We start from the raw sequence: 27,367 nt of genomic DNA, 5'->3' as shown, positions 1-27,367 counted from the left end.
CTGTGTTAACTTTGTTATTTCCGAAAACCTATCAAGCTATTCCTGACCGACTTGAGGAAGCATTTCTCTCAGAAGAAGCGGGGATTATAATCTTTATGTTCATGGAGCAATCGTATCCAGGAAGTGTCAGATCATGATGGAATCTCTAAACCCAACCAAACCATAATGGTTACTATAGCTCATGCCAACCCTGTAATCACAAAATGTAGGGGGATTATGGGAACCATAGTTTGTTTGTATAATTTATCTGTACAATTTTCAAGAAGCAACTACCTCCCTTTAGGTCACATACAGCCAAACTACACACTATCTTGGTATCTTACTATTCTAACCCTTCCCTTTTACTATGGGTTTTACTTATGTAAACTATAGCTCTGGGGAGATATAATTACTAGTAGTGTCTGAAAACTATTTACAAAAGCTTCCATTTTAGATGTCTGATGTTCTGTTACTATAATAGATACAACAGTTGCTAACAGGGTATACTTAGAAAATCAGTCAACATTGGTGCTGCCAGGTTCACCATCTGAACAGAGATCACAACTGGTTCCAGACTATTTAATCATTGAGCCCATAGTTATCTGTCCCCAATCGATATATCCATCACTGCTCATAATACAGGAATTTATTTGACAATTGGTTTGTGTTCCCTGTAATTTTCTCCAAGACTACTGTTAGAAATTGTGTTTCTGGTTGGAAGAGATATGCAGCCTGTCCAAACAGGAACAACAATCCCACTCAGGGTAGTCACAAACACTTCCTAAATTAACCTGTGCTCAACCCTTGGTGGCTTGATATAGAGCAGTCAGGCTTAACTTAAGAGGCAATGTATAAAGTATTTGTGCAACACTTCATACAGTAAAACAGAGAAAACACTACACAAAAAGATAACACACCTGGTTAGTAAAACAGAGCTTAATTAGTGAACAAAACAAGACCAAAATGACAAAAAATCCAATAAGTAGAACTGAAGTTATGAATTTTGAAAGAATAAACAAAAATTTAGTTTGTAAAAGCATTAAGCGCCAACTGGGGCTATCTGGTCGCGTTAGATCGGGTCAGATCCAAAAGTCAGCCCAATCACAATGGAGTGCGGGTAGGATACAGCGATCAGCCTTCGCCTGCTGAAATGTACCTCTTTGTTTCAAGGGAAATGAGTTGGAGATGAAGGTGATGCACTCTGACGTCGGCAATGCAATGCCTCTGATCCTTACAGCAGCGCTGATGTGTCGGCGTCATGGAGATGTGCCAGTTCCAAGTGGCACAACAGCGTTGATGCCTGTGTTTTTGCTGCAGCAGCACGTTATACCCACTTCCAAGGGCCCAGGACTGGATTGGCATCACATGGCAGGCCAAGACTCCCAGATGGCAGAGTTCAGATGCTGTAGCAGTGTGGTTGGAGGTCTTTGATGTTCCTGACTCTTCAGAAAAGGAGGCGAGCCAGTAAGCCCTTGGAGTCACTTTCGTTCTGGGTTCAAGTGACATGGGTCCAGTCATTCTCACCCAGGTAAGGAATGCAGCAGGCCAGCACAGCAACAAAGCAGTTCTTCCAGAGCAGCAGTCCCACAGAGTGGCACTCACCTAGCAGCACATCACTCCCAGCCGCGGTCGGTAGTAGGAGTAACGGCAGGGCGGTGACGTGGGGAGGGGAAGGGGCAGGGTGGGGGGGTAGTAAACTATGGATTACGGAGGTTTACAGGTAAGTTAACATATAAATTAAAAAAATGAATTTCGTTGCGTGCACTGCATCCCCAAATGCGATGCAGTGCATGCAACGAAATTCGTTTTATTAATTTCTATGTTAACTTACCTGTAAACCTCCGTAATCCATAGTTTACTACCCCCCACCCTGCCCCTCCCCACGTCACCGCCCTGCAGTTACTCCTACTACCGACCGCGGCTGATCACTCCTTCCTGGTAGAGTATCCACAAGTCCAGAAGGGAACTGAGTTGGTAGGGTCAGAAGTCCAGTTCTTATACCCAGTGGTACCTTTTAAGTAGGAGCGACTTCAAAGAGGGGGTTTGGCATGCACAGAGGTCCTCTATTTTTGCCATGGCTCCAGAATGACTACAGGGGGTTAAGAAGTCCTTTGTATGAGCACAGGAAACAGCCTATTCAGGTGTAAGTATGAGGCTGTGTTCAGCTCCTCCCTCCAATCCTGCCCAGGATGGCCCACCAGGATGTGGATGGCCCATCAAGTCAGACCTAAGCTCCCTTTTTGTGTGGCTGTCTCGAAGGAATGCACAATGCCCAGCTATCACTCACCCAGATATTTATTGGAGACAGGCTGCAAGCACACCAGTCAAAGAGCAGAAATATGCCAACTTTCTAAAAGTACCATTTGTAAAATTGCAATGAAAAATTTGACTTTCCCACTGAAGATGATTTATCAATACAATTTCATAGGCACTAAACATGGCAGCTCTATCTCCTTCCAACTGGAAATTAGTGTATTTGATGTAACAAGGAATCCCTAATGTTAACCTATAGGAGGGGTAGGATTCACAGTATTGAAAAACGAATTTGGGAGTTTTTCTCTACCATGACATGTACAACCTAAAAGTGCATGTCCTACCTTTTAATTACACAGCACCATGCCCTACTGGGTACCTATAAATGGGATGTTTTAGGCTTGGAAATGGGTTTTAAATGCCACATCGACCTGGCAGTGTAAACTGCATACACAGGCTTTGCTGTTGCAGGCCTGAGATATGTTTAAAGGGCTACTTAATTGGTGACATAATCAGTGCTGCAGGCCCACAAGTGGCACTTAACTTACAGTCCTTGAGTGTATGTAGTGTGCTTTACTAGGGGCTTCTAGGTAAACTAAATATGCCAATTAGAGGAATGCCAATCAAACCATGTTTAGGGGAGAAAGCACAAGCACTTTAGCACTGGTGAGCAGTCCTAAGGCCAACAATAACAAGATCAGCAACATTGGAGGCAAAAGACTAGGGGGGACGACTTTCCTAAGGCTGACAGGACTAACAACTACTCATCTCAGATAATTTTCAGTGTGGCCCATGTCTAAGAAATGTCTTGTAAGCTTAATATTGTCCTGGCAACACCTTACGGTGCTCCAATGCTCATTTTCTCTCACTCTCACTTTCTGGGTGATCATTCCTACAAAGGCAGGTAAAACTGTCAACGACATTGGTTGTATTGCAATCTGCACGTGTCTTCAGCACCCACGGTGTCTTAACCCCAGATCCACTGTTTTCCCTTTCAAAGACATAGTGCATACATTACAGCCATCACAAGGGAAATGCCACCTAACAGATAGTAGATTCCATAAGGAATGTATGCTGGGGACTTGTCTTTTGTACTGGTCACTTACAGACAACTAGTCTTTGATTGATGTATTCCTTCTAAATGCAAATGATGGCGGTTCAAAATCTAATGTTACTGAGGTCAATATTTTACCAGTTTCTGTTAACTATCGTCTTTATTATATTGGAAAGGGATTTATATGTTGTGAGAGTACTGCTAACCAGTGCTAAAGTGCATGTGCTTCTCCCCTAAACATGATGACTTTGGTATACACCTGTGTTGTACTGGTAAGTCCCTTGTAAAGTGGGATGCCATATACCCAGTGCCTGTACTTAAAATGCTGGTAGTGGGATGCAGCACAGATTATGCCACCCACAGAAGTAGTCTTCCAACCTGTGTCCGGCCTGTCTGTGTGTGCAGTTTACTGCCGCTTCAACTTGGCATTTAAAACGACTTGCCAAGCCTTAAATTCCCCTTTAATTACATATAATTCACCCCTATGGGAGGCCTTTATTAACTCTAAGGGCAGGGTGCCATGTACATAAAAGGTAGGACATGTACTTGTATGTTTTGCATGTCCTGGTAGTGACAAACAGCTTGTTTTTCACTACTGTGAGGTCTACACCTCTCATAGGCCAGCATTGGGAATTCCTTAATACACTTTTAAGCTGTAATTCCTGATCAGAGAGGAGTAGCTTTTTTATGTTTCATATGTTAATGATAAATCCTCTTCACTGGTGAAGTTGGATTGAACATTAATGTTTTAGGAATGCAACTCTTAGAAAGTGAACATTTCTCTGAACTTAATGATCTTTGTGCCTTACAGCCTGTCTCCAATACATGTCTGGGTTGGGTGACAGCTACACTTTGTGCATTCCCTCTAGACAGCCATAGACACTGCATTCTGAACACTCATCTGCATTCATCAAAATTCTGATGAGTCTTCCTGAGCAGGAAGGAATGGGAGGGGCTGACACACTTCAATAGGTAGTGTCCAGGACACAAATAAAGCACCCAACAGACAGCCTGGCAGACAGAACTGGGTTGAAAGGGGTCTTGTGCACTTCAAAGAGTTGCTTTGCAGTCACTCCCTACATCAAAGGCACTTTTGGATACAAGTACTGGGTCTCTAAGACCCTAAATTCAGACACTTCTGGATCTCGAACTGAATCTCTGCCAGAAAGACTGCTGTCCTGCTTAAATAACTCAACTTGACTGCTTTTCTGCTTGTTGCCCTGCTGCTCCCTGACTCTGCTGATGGAGACCTGGCCTCTGCCTTTCCTAAAAGTGATCTCCAAAGGCTTGCAGGTTTGCCTCATGTTTTTGAAGTTTCAGGGATACAAAAGACTTCCTGCAATTCTAATGTGGTGTTACTAAACTCTCCCTTCTATAAGTCCAACCCTTGCATGAGGTGCTTCCTCCAAGTTCTGAGACTCAGAAGTGGGGTTTGCAGCTGCTTTCTTAAAAACTGACACATCACTGATCGGAACAGACATCGATGCAGAGGCTGTTCGACGACAGCGGTTCTACAGCCTGTGCGGCCTGACGACACCACCCAGCACGGCTATACGATCATGACACATTGCCTTCACTTCAGCGAAGCTTGATGATGATGATGTAGCGACCCGACCGCATGGAAAAGACTGACGCATGGAACCCTCAGCATCAACGCTTTGCTCCATCCTAGGTACTTTCTCAGCAGGCCCTGCATGGGCCCTGCAGCCGGCCTGTCCTCAATCATGGTCGGACTGAACTTTGGATTTGCACTGGTCCATCACGCCCTTAACCAAACTTTTGACCACTAGTGACTTCGAAGCACTATTTTTGCATTTAATCATATCTCAACTTTTATTGATAGAATGTTTGTCGTTTTGGTCTTATTTTGCTCAGATACATATTCTCTATTTTGCTAGACCTGTGTAGAGTCTTTTTGAGTTGTATTCATTGAGTTAGTTTGTGTGTGTGTGGGTGTGTGTGTGCATGTTGAAGCCTCCGTTCGCAGAGCGGCGAGGGTTGTGAAGGAATCTGTGGCTAGACCCTGTCTCTACCAGATAATGCATTACCTAAGGTAAGTAACTTGTTAATCTGATAGAGACATCGGGCCACAGATTCCCCACTTTAGAATCAAATGGCAAAGCCATACCATCCCCGGAGAAGGATCTGCGAACTGAGACCATAAAAAGTCTCTTACTATAACAAACCCGGTCGAGAACAAGAGAAAAAGACCGGACATTCATAATAATCTAGGTGAGTAATAACATACTGTACCACATAAAAACCCATGAAAGGAACCACAGGCAAATAAAGTTGAAAGACATTTAAACCATATGAATAAAATACTCATGTTAGTAAGACAAATCTGTGTCAGAAGTCAACCAACAATATGAGTATAAAACTATTCGCACCCCTTTCAAGATCTGAACCATGCATTCTAACCTCACAATAACTGTGGAAAGAACCACAGTAACAAAACGTCATATAAAAACATTAAAAGCATGGGGATACCATTACCCCTGACACTAAGACAAAGTCCAACACACACCACAGAGGACTGGAGATTAAGCCTACCCTTACTCTCCAAAGGCTAGGCTCAAAAACTCACCAAGTGTGAAGGACTAAGAAACACACTTAGAGCTCTGAACATCCCATTCGGACATTCAAAAATACGATTCTGATCTTGTGATTACTCACTTAGGGAGGAAAATCCAAAAGGTTGTAAATACTGTCCTCACCCACTAGATAGTGGCATGCTTTATCATTGGGCTGCTGACACACCCTAGCGCAGACCAATGCTTAGGGTGGAGCGCATATTTTTTATTTTAGAGAGACGATTTTTCTCTAAGAAAGGGATCCCAAATGCAGAGAAAAGAGAAAGTATTAAAACTTTCTAAGTGGAGTGCCCAAACTAATTTTTTCTGGGCCACCATTGACAGAGTTAAAAAGTAAGGGAGGGCATATTGGAGAATTCATGTCTGCATTCCCCTCACTGCCATTATCAACATGTTTCAGCCTCTACACACTGCCCCTAATGGTCATAGGATACAGAGCCCTCTATTTTCATGTACACTATCCCTATCAATATGAATTTCCTAGTTCTAGGGATAAATATTGCTGGCAACGCTTGACTATTTGTCAACACATTCTGGGCATGTTCCTAAGGAAACAAAAATAAATTTTCAAAGAGCATGCTTTTTTAATCTAGTACAATCCTAACATAGGGTATACCTCCCTTAATTTTACGTAACTGGTCTATAACCTTTCAGAATCCACGTTACATTAAAAACCTTTATAATGCGACCCTCACCCAGTGGTAGTCAAAGACATTGTCTCAATGTCTTTAAAAAGCATCAGCAAAGTAGCCTGCCAAGATAAAGGTATCCATCTTACCACAATTTCACTGTTGTCGATCTCAACAAGGGGTCAGAGTAGGAGCGTTCTCCTGTAGTCACACTCTTAATGAAATGACACATACAGAGAAAAACAACAACTTGTACATAGTAGGACACCTCTCATCTGCATATTCTCACCCTTGCACTGTGAATTACGTTTTGCTGATTAATTATCAACTTCAATTGCCCAGGACTGAACTGTCGTCCTGATCTCATTATTTTGTGTATTTATATCCCATGATTAAGATCTCGATCCCCATTCTTGCAGACTCTTAAAAACAGAACTATGCCAAAAATGTTAATGCTCCCTAGTACCTGATGTCAGGTCCCTGAAGCACAGTATAGGAACGTCAGCCATTCAATTTGATTCGATTTTTTTATATACATAAAGACTACACTTGTAGGGATAGAGGATCACTTCTCTACGGGGGGGCCTTTCAGAAATTCCAAGATAATCCGAATAGTTCTGAGAGGAAGGAACTTTTTCGCATCCCAATATGGCCTCCGCATTTGCCAAGGAGGACCGATAAAGGCCCCCACTTTAGGGGTAGAACAGAAATAACAGTGGGGGGGTCACATGACTGATGACTCTGCCACAGGCACAGTCAAAATGGAGATGCCAAGCGGTAACCAGATACCGTTGGAGGGTCGCGAGTGCTATGGACGGAGAGGTTACTTCTTGAAGGAGTAAGTGGGCACTTAAGCGTGGGGGTTTACTTTACTTTGAATAACAGCAATAAGGTTTTAGTAATACCACGGGTGATTGTACTTGTCAGGTACAAGAGAAACACAACTAGCAGTATTCGATCCCAAGAGGGCCCGACATCAGATAAGAATTTTTGGCATAGTTCTGTTTTCAGGAGTCTGCAAGAACGGGATCAAGATCTCAATATTACTCCCACAATGGTCTAGCCATCTGAACTATTTATTTGGTGAAACCAAGGGAAGGTCACTAAGGTCTGGTAAATCCGTAGCAGCCTGAACCACCAGCCCTTTCTTGATGGGATGTCAATAAAGACACACTGGGTCCCCAGGGGCAGATTGATACCTATGGGGCAAAGCCCAGTCAACTGGAGCTCCCGTAACAGGTTTCGCCCACGATCCTAAAATAAGGTCAATCAGAGAGTTATTATAAGGGAGTAAAGACTCAACTCCCATCTCACCTTGGTGAGGAACACTCACCAAAGGGTCTGTGGATAATTGCATTGAGGGGAACTGACAACCTAAGACTGCAGCTGCCCTTCTCAATTCTCCAGAATAAGAAGAACTTATATCTGTTGCCATACCAGGTGGAGAAAGAAAATCTGAAACTGGAGGGACTCTAGTCCACCAGCCTCCCCCAGTTCAATCATCCAAATCTTTTAAAGGAGGCTGAACAATAGTGTCCAAAAGGTTTTGATACCCTATATTCTCCCTTTCACCTGCCAAACTGTACATTGCCATAGGAATAGCAGCAACAGGTTGAATAGGGCCAGAAGGAGAGTTGCCCAAATCAGACGGCTCTATCTGTGCCACATCTAGCACCTGTGCTGCATGGAATCGACATCAGAAAAAGGGATGGGATCAGCATAGATCAGCGCCGCTGATGTAATTTGCTCTCCTGGTCTATCCATCTACGTATGGTGCAAAGGTTGCAAGTGAAAGGCTAGGCAGAGTACCCACCTTTGAGTTCAAATTGGCAACCAATATTTGGTTAAACAGCCTCGAGGGTGTGTATGTTTCATAGCTAAATTTTCTATCATGGAAATTAGCCCACACAAAATCCGGTTGTCTCTACCCAAGAAATCATTGTTATAAAAATTGATCATCATAATGCTAGGAATTGCACCCAACCTTAACTCCAAAGCCTGCATGAATTCCCCTTATGTCAGTATTGGTGTCATTTTACAGCCTATGCCTTCTTTAAACCACGCAGCCAGGCATCTCTTTGGACTCCCAAGATGGAGGGTGTTGAAGGGAGACTAAAGCAGGCGCATCCATCGAAGAAGATATCATCCCACACCTAAGTCTCCTGGAAAAAAACAATATCATAAGTCTTTGCCAGGGTAATCCATTCTTCAACATGTATTTTAGAGGACAGGCCTGCAATGTTCCAGACGGGCCCTGTCTTCCCCTGGACGCACACCTGGGTGCATCCTGTGCTGCTGGTAGCTGCCGGTGCTTATTAGTGCATTGAGGTGAGTCCGGTTCCTCCTCTTAAACAAGGGAAGCTGGGGGACATAGTCCCACCCCAGCCAAGGCCAACCAAGTGCTGCTGAGCTGTATGCTAGCAGGGAAACGGCCTCAGTGTCATTCCGCACTTCGGGGAGCTGGCGCCGCTTATTAGCACGTAGAGGGGAATCTGGCCCCTCCTGTTAAGCAGGGAGACAGTCCCATCCCAGCAGGTGGTAACCAAGTGCTATTGAGCGTAATGCAGGCAGAGAAACCGCCTCAGTGTCGTCCTGCGCTGCGAGGAGCTGCCACCGCTTATTAGCTCGTTGAGGTGACTCTGGCCCTTAAGCAAGGCAACCTGAGGGAGTTAGTCCCACCCCACCCAGGGCCAACCATATGCTGCTGAGCGGTATGTGGGCAGGGAAACCTCCACAGTGTGAATCAAAAAGTGGTTGACTACACAAGTGTAGTATAAAGAGATAGTTATACTTATTTTTTAAATCTCTATACACAATTATTCGTTTTTCAATATTTGTATGAAGCTAGGAAAGCAAATATTGAAAATGAATTAAACATAATTGTCAACAAATGCTGATGTTTTAAAAACAATGTTGTAGTACTATAGTTTTTATTTAATAAATGTAATTTTATTTCACAATTCATGCACAGCATACAAATCAATATAGAGCTACACAGAGGCAAACAGTCTGCAAGTGATTGCATAAAAGGAGGGGGATATCCTTGCCACAGACTTTTATCGGGTGGAGTAGCAGTATTTACATCATGGCTTGGAGCCACATGTGTGTCTTGATTCTAAGATTGATGTACAATGCCATCTTTATGATCTGAAAATATGAACAACTTCATGGGAGGTGGAAACTACTTGGAATTAGTCAGCAAGTAAGAGAAATTGTACAAATAGTGTTAAAACATTTACTGTAATGTATTAGAGGTGTGCAAGACTGACTGCAAGATGGGATTTGCTAGAAAGTGTGTGATTTACATTTAGAAGATCATTCTGTTCCTCCTTGGATCTGCGGATCTGGAGTCTTGTCTGAGTATATAAGTGTATTACAAAGGTTCACCCTAAAATCAAGAGTTTATCTTCACGTTTGTGAGCAGGAACTAAAATATGATCTGGTATGACTGAAATGGGGTAGAAAAGGGAGCCAATGTAATTCAAATATGAGATGCACCATGATTGAATTCCAATTTGCCTTCTATTAGATCAGACACTGCATGGAAAACAATTTACACTCACAGTAGGGTACAACTAAAGAGGCCTGCTAGTCAGGCGTTAAGCCTGTGATATTGTGATGGAATCCAGTCTGTGACAATAGTCTTATGTTTGGTTGTAAGTAGACTACACAGGAGACACAGCTGGCTCCATGCTTTTTGCAACATCTTGGCAATCAGGGTCTTGAATGAACATAAATATAGGATATCAGACGGAAGTGCCGTGGAGTGTAATATTGGAATCGGAGCCCTAGATCCAATCCTTTCTTTATGTGTTCCTATTGTCAAGGCAGACAAGTCTGGGTGGGGTTAAGTTTAAGTTATACTGACATGCAAGGCGTGGAAGAAAGATGACCATCACACTAATATCTCAAAGCTCTGCTAGTTCTCCAAATAGCATGCTGATATCATATCATTAAAGTGCCATAAACAAAAATCTACGCCTTTACTGTGTCGATGGAACGTGTCGATGGAACGATTCCAGGCCACTAGATCACTGCCATTCAGCACATGTAGCTTAGTCCGGGATCACTGGCCAAGCTGACTAACATCCCCCCTAGCAGAGAAAAAAGACTGTGGTAGGCCAACACAACATTATTGACGCTGAGAGTGGGAGCTGCCTCTTTGCCACTTAATGTGATAGGCCCTGTGACATGGGACAGCACTAACGGCAGACCACATTCCGGGCGTGAGAGTGTCACGCTTGGGGAGCAATGGAGCAGACATCTGAGGGCTCAAGAGTAGCCACAAAGCTCCCCGAAGAGTGCCATGGGAAAGACACAGTAGAAAGCAATGTAGACATGGAGTACAAAACTCATGGAACCGGGACTGTGGAGTACAAAACTCAGGGAACAATGAAGAGCGGCAGAGCTTATGATGTTGAGATAAATGAGAGTTAGCGATCCAGGTTTCAAGTTGCATCATCACCCCCAAATATTTGGACCATAATGCTTTTAGTGCCAAGTAGAAGGCCCCCAGCCCCAGATATGCTTATATGCTGGTATGGAGCCAGGACTCAGACGGAGACCAGTTGGCAGTCCCAACCCTGAAGGGGTGCATCAGTCACTACTGTCAGTTCTGGGTAAGAAAGGGAGAGGGGTTTGTGCCGACCCAATCATGGTTCAGCAATCACCACTGAACATCTTTTGCAGCCTCGGTTAAAATCTGAATGTGGTCGGAGAGGTCCCCTTGATGTCGGCCCCATGGGTCTTCAGATCCCCTTGCATAGCCCACATGTGCCACCTGGTGTTCTCAACTGCAGTATGCAGGAGGCCATGAGTCCCAGCAGTCTCATAGTCCACCTCGCTGAAATCCAAGTCGAAGCTGAAAGATAGAGATCTCAGCTTGAATGCCCTGGACTCTCTTTCCCTGAGGAAAGGCCGAAACCGAACGGTGCCCAGAATGACTCCGATGAAAGGGAGTGCTCGAGAAGGAGTCAAGTGTGACCTTGGCACATTGATAGTGAACCCCAAGGATGACATGAAGTTCAGTGTGGTCTGAAGGTGGTTGACGACTGCCTGAGGTGAATCCGCATTCAACATCCGAGGTGAGATGGTGAGACCAAAGGAGAGCACAGCAAACTGGAAATGGTCCTGTCCCACCATGAACCACAGGTACTGCAGATGGGCTGAAAGGACAGGTTTATGGAAATAGGCATCCTGCAAGTCCAATGCCACCATCCAGTCTTCAGGGTTGAGGGCAGACAAGACCTGGGCCAGGGTGAGCATCTTGAAATTTCTCCTTAGGGAGGAAGGCATTGAGTGGGTGCAGATCGAGAATAGGCCGAAGACCTCCGTCCTTCTTGCGCACCAAAAAGTAGCAGGAATAACAACCATGTCATACTTCTGGCACAGTCACCCTCTCAACAGCCCTTTCTGCCGCAAAATGGAGAGGTGGCACTCTGTCAGTCATTGGGTGGATGGTGCAGCAGACACCAAAAGAATGGTCAATGTAGCCTTTGCAAACAGATTGTAAGACTTACCTGTCCAATGTGATTGCTTGCCACCGGAGATAGAATCAGTACTTTCTGCCTCTCACCTGGGGATTGTGACCCTGTAAGGGTACACTAAAAAGGTTTGGCAGGTAGTGTTGTGCAGGGGAGGGGGTTTGAGAGGGAGGGAGAGGGAGAAGTTGAGGGGTGGGCTGAGAGGCATGCTGACCTCTATCTCTCCCACATAGCACCTGAGTCCCTTGACGGGGCTTGAGAGGTTGGCGGTAAGGGACGCCTCTGACAAAGCTACGGAAGGAGCATTGCAAAGGAGTGTTAGAACTTGTATGGTTGGCGAGGCAGGGTGGAAAGGCCCAGAGACCATGCAGTGGCACTACTCCCCTTGAAACATTCAAGGGCAGAGTCAGCTTTTTCCCCCCAATAGGAGATTCCTATCAAAGGGCATGTCCAAGGAGGACTGGACATCGTCAGAGTACCCAGTTAAGCACAGTCACAGATGTCAGCGGATGGGAACACTGGGGCCAGTTGCATGACTGATGGAATCAATGGTGTTCAAGCCACAACAAATTGCGAACTTGGCCACATCATAACTATCTTTCATTGCCTGAGACAGTACAGGACGAAGACCTTACAGCACACAAGGAAGGACGTGTGCCACCAAATCCCAAAGGTCGTGACTATAACGGCCCAACAAGCAGGAAGTGGTAACAGAAAGCAGGAATAAACTAGTGGATGAAAAGAGACGCTTATAAATGTGTCCACTCATTTTGACTCCCTATTGGTAGAGTGGTAGGAAAAGTGTTTGAATTGGAATGGCTAGTGGAAGACTGTACCATAAGACTTTCTGGAGAAGGGTGCGGAGACAAGAAAACAGAAATCACCTAGAGCAGGATGGTGCCTGGCGATCGGTCTATTAACTGGCGGGCCAGAGCAGGACATGACCCAAGTTCCCAAAAGGGTGTCCATTAGAGCATCGATCAAGGGCTGGAGGGGCTCAGAAAAAGTCGGGCCCGACTACAGGACATTACTTTTTACCTCCAGGTTGGGGACCTAGAAATCAAGGGCTTCGGCCACCTGAGCATGAACATGGCGTAGGATGCTTATTTTTCTCTGTGGCTGGCCCAGGAAAAAAGAAAAGAGCTGTGTCTGGGGAGGTGTCTAGCCCATTGGCCTCCTGCAAGTCCTCAGACCAGTTGTCATCCTGTCAGGGCTGAGCAAACTCATTTCCGGGTCACAATCATTATCTGAGTCTGTACCAAAAAGGGAATGCAAAGAATGTTGCAAACACGTGGTAAGTAAAGAGCAGAAATGGGTGCCTCAGTTGGATAAGAGCATGACATTGGTCAAAGTCAGACTGGCGTCGAGCCAGCATTGGAGAGGTCAATGGAGGTCACGTTATTGGGCAGAGTGGTCAGCATCAGGGTTAACGTACCCAGGCCCAACATGGTTGTGGGTGCCGGAAGTGGCACTGAAACAAGAGCCAGAGGAAAGAGGTGTCAAGAATACCCAGCTGATAATATTCCAGCTGGAAAGGCCATCGGTGCCTTGGGGCCCAATGGTGCATCATAGGGAGGTGGTAAGGAAGCAAAAACGATGAGCATAGCTGTGCAGAACTCTTAAATATGGGGTGGCATGGCTAAGGGCCCTGGAAATTAGCGTTGTGTGGGAAACCAGCTGCGGATTCGACTTCGAAGTCAGAAGACTTAGAGAGCGGGATCGAGACTCTGGACTCCGCCCATGCACTTGCTCAGGGGAGTGCAAGAGGAATGAAGGAGTGGAACTCCACCTCAAATTCTTCTATAGTTTGTGCTTACCTGAAGACTAGAAGCGCGACACAGAACGAACTCTGAAGCAGGTCCATAGGCTCCAGCAACATGTGTGAGACCAGGATCAAACATTTTATGCGGAATGGGACTTGGAGCAACCTCGGCACTAAGTTTCGCCTGCTGTTCCCCGATGGCTTTCCGGTTCACCGATGTGCAATCTCCAAAAGTCTCGGAGTCGTGACTCAGCCCCAAACACCACAGGCACACCTGACAGGGATCCGTAACAGAAATCTGTTTGCAACAGTCACTACAGTACTTAAAACCTGTTGTTTTGGGGGTGACATCCCTTTCACACTGTATCAAAATTTTGGGGTATCGAGCTAAGTTGTCTCAGAGACACAGGAGCATGCTCTGGATCTGTGTCTGGATCTGTGTCAAGAAAGGAACTGATGTCAGCCTGCTAGAGTGGTGCCCATTTAGGCCCCGCGCTTCATTTCCAGAGCGGAATGGTGTCAGTGTAGACCCGCAAGGCACACAGAGGTACTGCTAAAGAGTTTTCAGATTCAGTCTAATGCCTGGGGAATATTCAAAAGGTGAGGGATCTGCTACTAGAAGTCTCTATCATAAATAAGCATTTCCGAATATATCCACACAGCAACTTAACTACACACTTTTACTGCTGCTGCAGTGCAAGTCATAAAATTATCTTACAATGATGAAAGAAATATGCCATATCTCACATAGTTTTTAAAGTAAAACAAACATGCAGGCTAAAAACAGTGAAAACTGGTTATTCGCAACTTACATTGACATTATTAACCTATTAATTGATTTGACCTTCAAAAACGTACCTGACAAGCAGTTGTTGCTTATATCCAACTTTTCCAAAGACACAAAGGCAGACAAAGGTGCAAGATGAGTCAAACTGTAAGTTAAAACCCAAAATTGTATATTATACAGTATTAATATCAATATATGTGCACATTCAAACATATCTCAATATTACATGTCAATTAAGGGATAATAATGTTGCTTACCTACCCAAAACAATAGTTAGACCGTATTTTGCTTTAAGAATTTTTCTGATACGATCACTTCATGAAATCTGCAAACAGCCTTAGCTGACAAATGCTGAATTATATTTACTTGTTGGAACAGAAAGATTGAGCCCCTTGTGAAGGAATGGAGGATGGGCTTTACACCAGAGAAGTACTGCTAAGTGAACGTAACACAATTCCCCAAAAGGGGTTCCACTATAGAGTCACATGCTTAAGACATTTCAAGTCCCTTTTAAGAAAGTAGTTACTGTTGGACCTGGCCCTTTTTGCAGGGTCATCACTGAACTTTTTGCCTTCCTCCTGTATTTTTTCTGACCAGTTGTTGGCTGTTTTATGACTCTGGGCACTTTACCACTGCTGATCAGTGCTAAAGTGCATATGCTCTCCCTATTGTAAATTAATGTATGGATTAGTGACTCCATGATTGGCTGGTTTGGTTTACTTGTCAAACCCTTGTACAGTGCACTGAGTGTGCCCAGGGCTTGTAAACCAAATGCAGCTGGTGGGCTTGCAGCACTGGTTGTGCCACCCACCGAAGCAGCCTGTAAAAGTGTGTCTCAGGTCTGCCATTGCAGAGCCTGTGTGCAGTCTGGTACTGCCGTTTTGACTGGGCAAGTGCACCCACTTGCCAGTCCCTAAACCTTCCCTTTTGTTCATATAAGACACCCCTATGGTAGGCCCAAGGGCAGGGTGCATTGTACGTATAAGGTAGGACATGTCCTGGTGTGTGTGGCATGTCCTAATAGTGAATTACAGCCATTTTCGTTTTTCACTATTGCAAGGCTACCTGTTCCCCATAAGCCAGAATGGGCAGTTTGATTATTACATCTTATAATCCTAACTAACCCAGGGAACTAGGTAGAAATTTGAGGTTAGTATGCCTGAACTCAGAATGATAAAATGCATCTTTTAGTGAAATTGGTTTTAATATTCTGTGTTTGAAAAAAACACTTTTAGAACATAAGTATTTTCTTGTCTAACCATCCAAGCCTGCCTCTGCTAGGTTGTGTATTCCTTGTCTGGAGTTTGAGTGACAGGGGCTGGGGGATTCCAGGAGACAGGGTGAGTCAGCACAGGGCTGAATAGAGAGATCTGCATGTAGACAGGAGGGAGGAGTTGCACCTGGGACCTGAATAGGGCTGTGCCTTCCCTCCACAATGCTGGCTCCACCTCCTGTGGTGCGTCCGATGTCCCTGGCCTGCACTGTGAAAGGAAAGAAGGAGTCTTGTCAACAAAGTGCTCCAGGACTGACCAGAACTGGTTTGGACTAGGCAAAGGCCTCTCTGCCTTCAGAGAACAAAGATAAACTGTGTATAAAAAGGGGGACCCAGACCCCAGAACTTTAGATCACTTTTGGGAAACAAAAAGAAACCTTTGCTGAGGAGAGGAACCAGAGAGACTGAGGAAAGACTATCCTTAAGCTTCAGGGATTGGCCTGCAGTGGTTGCCTGACTGCAAAGAGAGGAGAAAGGAACTTTGTGTGTACTTTATTCAACTTGTGAAGGATTTCCTAGGACTTGAGAAAGAGCTTGCCTCCTGCTGAAGTCTCAGGGACAACCGACTTCACCCACCAGCTCCCCAAGAGTTCTTTGGAAGTTCCTGCAGTTGTGTTGGGCTTTCTGAGGGACTGCGTGTTGCAAGGAGCTGGAAGCGCAACGCACGAAGACGCGTGTCGCCAGAACTGCCGCTGTCGCTTCAGAACACGAAAGCGCCTTGCATCACCGGAGAAGAGGATCGACGTCGCATCAGACGCCGCCACATCATCGGTGAAGCGTGTCGCAGCCGCTGTTGTTGCATCGCTGGGAAAGCGTGTCGCCGCTGCAGTTGTCGCATTGTTGCCGAAGCGCCTCGCATCGCCAGAGAAGAGAATCGACGTCACATCAGATGCCGCGACCATCACCGGGAAGCGTGTCGCAGGGCCTGTCGCGGCTCAGAAGAATCGTTGAGTCGCTGCATGGCCGTTGGGCGTGCACGCATCGTGTCGCATCAAGAAGAAGACGCCATCTTTGTTTCATCGCACCGGATCTTCATCGCATCACGGCGTTGCGGGTCGCATCACCACAAAAGTGCAGTAAGAAACCGACGCATCACCTCCCCTCGTAGAGAAGAACCAACGCATCCCCTATGCATCAGTAGGGACCCGACGCATCACAGTTCTTGCATGCAAGGAACCGACTCATCACCTTCCCTGCAACACTTTCGTTGTATAGCGTTACGCATCCTAAGGTATATTGAACTCAAAGTGTTGCATTTTAAATCTTATGACAACTAAGCTAATTTCTATCATTTTTAAAGTACAGTATTGTGGATATTTGTCGTTTGTGGTCTTGTGTTAAGTCTATACTACAACTTGTGTGGTGTCCATCTGTAGTGTTGTCACTGGGTTACTGTATGTGTTCACAAATGCTTTACACACTGCCTCTGAGATAACCCTGTCTGCTTGTGCCAAGCTACCAAGGGGGTGAGCAGGGGTTATTTTAGGAGTGTACCCCCTTACCTTGACAAGAAGCAAGGGTCCCTATTTGGTCAAAGGTACCTACCTCTGCCATCTAGAGACCCAAAGTTCTAACAGTTACTTATATGTAACTACTGTTCTCCGACATGAGTATGAGTCATAGATTTACATGAGGGATGTAGAACTTGTATACAATATCTACATGTCTAGGGGACAAGATGTTTAAAAAATCTACTTTATTTGGAAAATGTCTACCTGTCTTATTTGGTGTCAGGTAGTTATTTGACAAATTATGGTTGTGCTGTCTTTTTTCATAGCTTTGATAAAGCCAGCAGATATTATGGCATGGTTTGCATTAAAGGAAGTCTGATTTTGCCACCTATCAGATTATACAAGACTGAAAATACTGTGCTTTTATAGATGTCAAATCTTTGAATATTTGCAATCTCTGTGTGTGCTCTCTTTTTGTATGGATTCAGTTTAAGACAGGTTTCTAATCACAGGAGGATTCGGAGTACGCCAGCACTTTCACTATGCAAGACTTCTCATCTAACCAGTGTTATGGATGCATCAGTGGTCTAATTATCCTGTGCTCTCTTTCTTACATTACTTTCAGATTAAGTATTTTGTACAATGCTCTGGCTCATGTATTGTAAAGCATTTATTCAACCTTGCAAAATATTACTGTAAATAACTCCATACTATACTTGTGGTCCAGCGCTTAAGTTGCCAAACGAGTATCATGTAAATCACCCACAGTAAAACCTTCTTGACTACACCATACTTTGTAACCTTGAAAAAATCACCTCACTGTGCTTCCAAACTGAGAGTATTTGACATGTGACACATCAAAAGCAGGGCACTTACATTTTACAAAGAGAGGTTCTCTGCAATGTGCTGAGTCAAAGTATTACATACCTGATTCTTTTTACATGTAAATGTTGGTTTTGACCTTGTGAACGTATTAACTCACACAAAGTTTTGCATGTTGGTAAATGTACTGGAAGACGTGGGTGCTCCAGGGTGTGAATACCATTTGATTTTGCACACATTAAAAAGAACAAGTTACTTACCTTTGGTAACAGTCTTTCTTTTGGACACTCTATCTAACTGCAGATTCCTAAACTTCAGAATATTCCCAAGGTGCCAGACTGGGTCTGGAAACTTCAAAGCAGTGCTCCTGCATGCCGCTAGGTGGCACTGTGCAGCTCCACATAGGCTTCGTTCCACCTTAGAAGTGACAGAGCGAAACCACATATAAATGTCAGCCCTGTGCACTGACATCACTTTCTTTCTGGATTATTTCCGTTCCCTTGGATGCAAAGCCCAAAACAAATGTCAAGACTAATATGCAGATCTCTAACTTTGGAACTTTTTAGGTGATAAAAACTGGGCACTACACAAACTGGGGAGGAGGGAAGGGAGTGAGGAATCTGCAGTTAGAGATACCACCAGAAAGAGTATAACCAAAGGTATGTAGCTTGTTCACCTGACGGGATCTTCTAAAAGCAGCTTCCTCCCCTTTAGAAAAGATACAAAGGTGGAGGGACTGAGGAGTGAGCTCAGAAGAGAAACTTTTACATGACTTAATGAGTGACAGGCCCTTAACATTGGGCCTGTTTGTCAAGACACTAGTGCTTCATGAATGTATGCACAGATGCTCCTGTGGCGGCATGACCAATGTCAAGGACAGGCACTCTGCATGCCAACACTGTGGTGGCAGCGTAAGTGCTGGTGGAATGGGCTTTCAGACTTACTGGGCGCTGCTTCTTGGCCAATGTGTAGCAGATCTTAATGAAGAGGACTATCTACCTCGAAAGAGTCCTTTTCTGCACAGCCTTTTCTTTCCTCACCCCAGAGTACACCACAAAAAGCTGACTGTTCACCCAATGGTCTTTGGTATGAACAAGGTTAAAGCTTAAACCTCTTATGAGGTCTTACCAATGGACTCTCCCCTCAATCGAGATGTGAGGCAGAGCAAAGAACTGACACACTGTAATCTTGTCAATACCACATCTTATGACCCTGATTAACACCTTCCCTGTATTCTCTGGATAGGGAATTAACTGGAGCAAGAGCGAAGCCTGCCCTATCACTAAATCTTCAATCAGACAAGTGGCAAATGACAACGGGTTCACATGGAAGGCCTCCGATTTAAAATATTTGTGTATTTTCCTTAAGAAGGCGTGAAAAACACAATATATGATGATATACAGCCCTTACTTGTCAAAACTAATAATACGTAGATGGCCTTCACTATAACTTTCTTTGTGCTGTAGAGTACAAGTGGTGAAAATGGTGATGGGCGTTTAGTTTACTTATGCATTGGAAATGCTACCACTCTAGATTCACCATAACACAAACATTAAAGATTTCATATGGGTGGGCAGAACACCTAAGCTTAAACTGTCTTAACTGCATGCTGATACAATGGTATGAGAGCTCTGTTCACCAGACATGTATTTATACCAACTGGCATACCATTTATTGCAAATGATTTTCCTTTTCGAGGCTAATGCTAAACAGGTGCAGAGAGGGAAGGGGAGAGCGTTCCTCTCCAAAAGTCTCACCCAATTTGATCATTTTGTTTATAATAAAAAAGTTCATAACACCCCCACCTACGTTTACTTACCATGAAGGACATGCTGGTAACCTGGATGGTCTTGAATACGTTACTAATGATGGATGGTAGCCTACATTTAAATGCTCCAGTCTCGTCTAATGTTGACATTACAATGACATTACAAGTGGACATGAAATGATTAGATGGCCCACATGGGATACATGTGTGATCAGAAAATTAGGTGACTGTGAGATGGTAGTCCTCTTCAACTAACAACTGCACTATGCCCTACTAGATCCAGGTAGGTTTCAATAACTTAAACCTTGGTACCTGTAACATAGAGCAGGCAGGCTTAACTTAGGAGAAATGTGTAAAGCATTTATCAATATCAGTTAAAAAATAGAAAACACAATATAATAAAAATTCCACTCCAAATCATTCTAGCACCAAAAAGCACAAAGTGTCAACTGCTGGTACCTGGCCACGCTAGAGTGGTCAAAGTCAAATGCTGACCATGATGGAGGTTGGGTTGGATAGTGGAAAGTTTACCTTCAGACTTAGTCGTTTTTCTGGTGAAAAGTCCTCATTAGTTGGTCAGGCTACAAGCTGGATCTCAGAGGGGCTCATCAACAATGGCCGGCTGAAGCGCTTGTCCTCGATGGGACCTCGGCTCCGGCGAGAAGTTTGAGGATCTCGACGTTGAAGATGGGAAACCTTCTGGTCCTGGTGAAGACATCTGTGTTCAGACTTGGAAATTTATAAGTCAGGACCCTTTCAGCAGGGCAAACCAGCAAGTTGAGTTCAACCGGCAGTTCGACATCGGCGGTCCAGTGGTAGCCACTGATTCTTTTGGAGAGAAGTTTAGAAATGTTTCTAAGTGCCCATTTTTGCAATTTTGAAGAAGGGAGGGTACAGTAAGACTGGCCAAGGGTCCATAACCTTTTGGGTACCCATTGTGGTTTAGGACTCAATCTCCCAGAAGCCATCAGCAGGGACCAGGGCAAATGCAGTTAAAGCAAGTCAGCTGGGTGCAGCAGAGTCTTGGGCTTCTTGCAACTTTTTTGTTTCTGGAGCTTAACAGAGGAGTAGTCAACTAGCCCTTGGAGTATGCTCTTTTGTCATGGGTACATGTGGGAAGCAGGTCCAGCCATTGGGTTTCTTACCAGAGTCCAGCAGCAAGTGTAGTCCTTCTTCAGCGTTCCACAGGCCCAGAAGTGTTCTGCAGAAGGTGTCCAGGGTTGCAACATTTATGCCTGGCAGCAGCTTGTGGGTGGGGGAAACTCCCTGGCCAACAAGGATAAAGTTCCCAGGGGCAACCCTAAAGACTTTGACATCACTTCCTGGGGGTTTGACACTAAACAACTCCCCCTATCCTACCCCGCCTCCCCCCCCCCCCCAAGTTCACTGCTCTGCCAAAATCATCCAACACTGGAGAACCATTCTTCTCCTGGGAAGAGCTGTGGGCACACCCCTGAGATGTATTTAGAGAAATGAGAAACTCTCCCTGCAGTTCTGAAACAGGTCCGCCTCATACAGGGATTGGTGCCACTATGGCTACCTGAACAATGGAAGGGACAGGCCTAGGTGGGCGTTCCATCTTCCTGTGACAGGGGACACCCCGTTGAGGCTTGTGAGGTTGGTGGGCACACCTCCAGGCCACCCTGTCAGGAGGAGGCCACACCTCCTCCCTTCCAAGGCCTCTTTCTTTCCTGTGAGCCACTCACACCTTCTTGCAAGGGGCCAGGAGGCTTCCAGGTGACAGTTGGTGATTAAGTCTGAAACGGCTACTAGAACCTTTATGCAGGAATAACCCACATTTGAAAATTGTCATTTCAAAATAGTAATTTAAAATCTGGCCTGGTCATTAGATTTGATTCTAAATTACTATTTAGAATCATTATTCTACCTATTCTCAAACTGAAGTAATGCATATAAGTTGTTATCATGTAACGTGGTGCTTTTCTACAGGAGAGCCAGTCTCACCACAGTAAAAATGAAATGAATGGCCTACTTTTTCAATACCATGCACCCTGCCCTATAGTCATTTAAGGCCTACATTAGGGGTTATTTATATATATTAAATATATATTAAAAAGGAAGGTATAGGCCTGGCAAAAGGTTTGCTTTGCCAGGTTTTATAAGTAGTTTAAAACTCAACAGCCAGGCTGCAGGGGCAAGCCTGAAGATATGCTTTGCATTGTCACTTTACTGGTGGCACAATATGTGCTGCAGTCGACTAGTGACATTAAACTTACAGACCCTGGGTACCAGAAACCAGAAACTAAGTAAGTTAAATGTGCCAATTAAGGTTTCTACCCAATTTGACACGTTTTTAGTGGTCAGGGCACATATACTGGGACATATACAAGGTCCAAAGTGTGAAATGTCTAAAAACCCACAACATCAGTACACAGAAAATTGAGGTAATTTTGCAAAAAGAAGCATTTTCTTATAATGACCTTTACAAGGGAGACATGTTTAAATCTTTTACAACACTCTAAACTGGTTTTGAGCTTAAGTAGCCACAACAATGTAAATATAGGCAATTAAAGCAATGTCTGAGAAGTAAACTTGGCCCTGACCCTATATAATTGCATGAGTCACCAATACAGAAATATTTAGTGGCATGGGGAAATATAAAGGCATAATTTCTGACATCTGTCCAATTCTTATTGACAAGTTATACTTGCCACCTACATGATAAGTAACTAAGACATTTAAGCAAACCTGTTTAACTTGACAATACAGATGAAGAATAGATTGGATAGCCATAAAAGAGGTCCATGACTGGGATCTCAGACACAAATACATGTATTTTAAAGGAATGTATGATGATACCACGCATACCAACACAACGCGGCATTTTACATCACAGTTTTAACAACGCAAGTCGTTACATCAACTTGCGTTGGCGTGCGCCAGACTTTGGAATAGTGTGAATTACTATTCCAACTCCAGTCTACGTACAGTAGGGAAGGTGTTGGAATAGTAATTCACACTATTCCTTAGTCTAGAGCACCCTCCAGTGCAAGCCGACGTAATGACTTGCGTTGTTAAAACCACGATGTAACCATTACGCGTTGTAATGGTTGCGTGGAAAAGGATGTTTCCCATTTTAAAGTGCTAAACAACTGATATTAGATGCCATGTAAATTTTAAAAGGCATGACTCATACCAGACAATAGATGCTGGAGATGTAATATTCTGGACTGTCACATCATTTATATTTTTTGGTCCTGTACACGACTTAACACATACTGTAGAGACATCTGGTGTACATTAGACAATCAGCAAATTGACCATTTTACATGATATATCATATACAGATGATGCCACTTGACACTGGAGATATTGAATGTCAATGGTTCCAATGGGCCGCTGTAGAGAGGAAAAGCAATATGGGCAAGAAAGTTTGAGAATTCTCTTGTATTGCTTCTTAAAGATCATTTTATGTTGATCACATAAGCTCGAAGACACCTGTCCCATCAAGCCAAATATAGTAAGCTCTGCCAACAGGTCTAACTTACAGATTAAAGTGCTTGTTCAGTGACTGGTGAGAGCAAGGACTCAATACCTCATCACCCATGCACTCTGTAACTTATCCTGACACTCATAAAACCATTAATCTACCCACTGACTCCATTTTGCATTCAGCCGCTCATCCACCTGAAGCTGCATCTGATCTACAAGCACCCAGGAAGTGGCTGTTTTTGCTGATTTAATTAGCATAATAATGGGCAGCACATTCGCCCCAAGTGTGGCCGGTTTGTATGTGTATGATTTCGAGTGCAAGCACGTCCTATCATCACAAAATCTGTACTTGTCCTATGTATCCTTTTGGAAAAGGTACATAGATGATGTGCTCATTATCTGGAAAGGCACTGAAAACACTTTGCTAGAGTTCTTTGGGTGGATCTACATGTGTGACCCGCACCTCAAGTTTACTCATGCTTACGATAAGAAACAAAGACATGAAAAGCTTGAATTAAAAGAAGACTACATCACTGAATCGAAAATTGGACTTTAATTTGTGCTTTACTATTGAACCATTTTGCTCGGTTATCATTTCTGCAACTGTCCTAGGTGGGCTTTGCTCACCAATTAAGACGTGAAGTGGTCGTCGTATTGTTAACCTAGTAGCATTGGCTCATTTTTGATATTTTCTTCTTACATGGTCACTTCCCTGCGCAGTTTGTCCCTACCACTGTGTTCTTGTTGTTTACAACAAAAACAAAATGGTTTTCCTTGATCTAGTTATCACAAAAGGAGACAACAAACTACAGACCAAGACTTACCACAAACCAACGGCTAAGAACAACCTGCTGCACTTTTCCAGCTACCATCCACGCACACTAAGAGAAAATCTTCCATTCGGGCAATACTTGGGGCTTCGACGGAACTGCAGTGAAGTGTCGGTTTTCAAACCACAAGCACAAGAACTCACTTTGAAGCTGAAGGATCGAGGATATCCTGACAAGATTTTGAAAAAGAGCTGCAAAAGGGCCGGTAATCAAAATAGGGAAGCACTCCTGGAAGAAAATGTGATAAGCACTAATGAAACAAACTTGCGTGACCACTTATAACGCAGCCTCCAATGCGGTGAATACATCCATCAACAAACATTGGAAAATTCTAGTGAGCAACAATCACGAATGGGAGAACCCCCTGTTCTCGTACAAGTGAGCAAGAAGCATTAAGGACACTCTTGTACACACACGCCCCAGAACACAGGATAAAGAAGCGGATCAGACGGTTCTTAACACATGGGGATTACCTCCAGTGGTTGGCCACTACCCATGTGGATCATGTAGTGTTTGCCACCTAACCTCCACCACTAAATACCTTTCTTTGGAACCAGGCAAACAATGGTTACAGAAAACCCATACGAACTGTAATTCCACGGACGTGGTTTACTTAATAACTTGCCCATGTGGACTCAGATATGTGGGTATGACGGTGCGGAAAATCAAACAACGCATTTGCGAACACCGCAGTACGATTCTTTGCCACAAGAACAGCACAAAGCTTACGGACCATTTCTTGCTTTTGAATCATACCACTAACGATTTGAGGTGGACCATCATTGAGAAACTTAGACCAGGTCCAAACACACAGCAGTCACTCTTCGAAAAGGAGCAGCGGTGGATTTATCGTCTGTCCACACACCACACAGGACTGAATGATAATATTCCTTGGGGCACTGTACTCAAACGCTAAAGAAGTTTATCCAGTTTCTAACATTGAATACTAGCCATCTAGCCTCTGATAGCAATAAAGTGTTGCCCACTAGTTATTGGTTCATAATGTTAACCAATGGGTCTTCTAGTTCCATTTACATTGATATGCACCCCAACATGATCACTGTTTTAATGATCTAGATAACCAAGAATCTAGACCAATACATCCGGTTCATAATTGGCACAAGATGATTATATATAACCCTAATCGCCCCAATACAATTGGTTCTAAGTCTGGGAATAAGAACTCTAAACCTCCGTACACACGTTTGTCTCCCGAGTAAACAAATAAAGTTTTTCATCAGCTCTCTACGGGGCGCGTTCTAATTGTTTTGCCAAGGGTGGTCCAATACATTTGGCTTATAATTGACACAGGTTGATTACATATAATCTTAATCGCCCCAATGTAATTGGTTTTGAAATTTGGGAATAAGAACTCTTAGCCTCCGTATACACGATTGTCTCCCGAGTGAAAAATTAAAGTTTTTCAATAGCCCTCTATGGCGCGTTCTAGTTGTTTTGCCAAAACGTGAACCAAACGCAAACACGTCATACGCACCTCCCAGGTGTCACGTGATTGAGAACCGGCAATTTATATCCGGGTTTGCCGATACTCGGTAATATTGGGGCCAAGGAGGACAGCGCGAGGTTTCCCGCGAGAGTGTGTGAGCATGGAAGTAAGTGAAGATAGGGCACAGTGACTGACTAATAACCGACATCAGGTCTGAATTGCTGTCGCTGACTCTCTCATATCCATTGTTTCAGATACTATAGCACATTGTCCCCCCTCCCGGACCCATGAAGTAAAACGCATATCGTTTTCTAGTAAGCCGATCATTATTTCCATGCTACTGGTTTGTTTTTAAAGTTCTATCATGCATAAGCACATGCCCGAGCGCTTGCTAGACATCGCTAGCGCATCAGTTGTATGCTAAGTGCTTTTATCCAAGAGTACGCTATTACGAGCACTGTACAGGTCAAAGGCACCATTTAGCAAACAAATGCTTGACATTATCTACAATTAAATGACAATATAAATCACAGGCTTTGCCCTGTAGTTGGACCCCTCCATGATAAATTCAAATCTGGAGTGGCTGTTAAAAACTGCACACGAATGCCTGAGTCAGGGGCACCAGTGGCACAATTTTAAAATTCACTTGTTCCCCTTTCACAGCACGGGATTTTCAAATTTATTCTGCACCAAATGAATGTGTGTACAACAGTCGACCATCGCCTCACATTTATAATTTTATGTGTGTCCTGTTTGTTTTTCTTGCAGAGTTCAGTGGCCTAGGAAATCCCAGGAGGCCACATTGGTAGAACCGTAAGTTTTACCACTAGCACGGTTCCACAGGTTAGGGTGCGCCTTAGCGTGTGCATACCGCCGTTGAATCTGACCTGGTCCTGAAGAATGCTTAGCAAATCCGCAACACAAGCTGAAACATGTTGACCATTTCCTTCCACTTATTTTAAAATCGGACAACTCTGGTTATCCTAACCAGCCAGTCTAGGTCCGTTCCACTTGCTTTTAAATGGTTGTTGGTTTGCCTGGAATAAATCATTTTTTGGTTAAAACCAGCCACCTTTTAATACTTGCACCACTTTTCACAATCACTCTCCCAAAAAAAAACCTGCTCCGCTGTAACTCAGGCGTTGAAGCACACCAGGGAGGCACTCGGCCTCTCTGGTGGGAACCCTATGATGAAGCATGTCACCAACCAGGTTGGTGAGTGAGGGTTCTTTTATAAAATAATTTAGTTTCCCCACGCTGTTTTATTGGCTAATTTTTCTAGTTATGTATCAATCACTCTTTTGTTGTTTCTATTAATTAGCATAATGATACCTTACCATGCGGGCGACCCAGACTCTCTTCCAGCTGCATTATTCAATGCTAACCACTTATGGTGGGCAAATCTGTTTAGCTCCTTCTTTAAATGGGTGACAAAAATGGGTCTCATGCCTGACTCATGGCTATTATAAAAACCAATTCAGAAGAAAGGCAACAGTTCTGAGCCCTCCAACTATCATCCTATTTCTCTCTTAGAGATGAGTCTAAAGATCTATGATAAAAACCCTCTTAATACATCTTGAAAATGTGACATTTGTGGCAGGTATTATTATGAGACAGCAGGGAGGCTTTATGGATAACTAATCCACAGTAGACCACTGTCTAACTGACTCTCTGGACAATGGCGAGTTAGTTAGGAAGCACAGTTGGTAAATTATGCTGTTGCTTTGTCGGCTTGCAAGCAGAGTTCGATCTGGTCGATAGTGCAACACTATGGAATAAATT

The 27,367-nt window shown here is 44.0% G+C and overlaps 1 protein-coding gene across 1 annotated transcript in view; it reads right to left on the bottom strand.

Moving 5' to 3' along the window:
- The window catches only part of LRRIQ1 (leucine rich repeats and IQ motif containing 1), a 1,142,626-nt gene that overhangs the window by 714,397 nt on the left and 400,862 nt on the right, over positions 1-27,367 (bottom strand). Inside the window, exon 12 of the mRNA XM_085653925.1 lies at positions 14,613-14,686. Within this exon, the coding sequence (XP_085510051.1) occupies positions 14,613-14,686 (74 nt within the window). The remainder of the gene's footprint in view (positions 1-14,612; positions 14,687-27,367) is intronic.

The sequence above is a fragment of the Triturus cristatus genome, chromosome 4_1, assembly GCF_964204655.1.
Source record: "Triturus cristatus chromosome 4_1, aTriCri1.1, whole genome shotgun sequence".
In the NCBI taxonomy this organism is placed as follows: Eukaryota; Metazoa; Chordata; class Amphibia; order Caudata; family Salamandridae; genus Triturus; species Triturus cristatus.
Note: the sequence above shows the minus strand (reverse complement) of the source record. Positions and strands in the feature narration are given on the sequence as shown.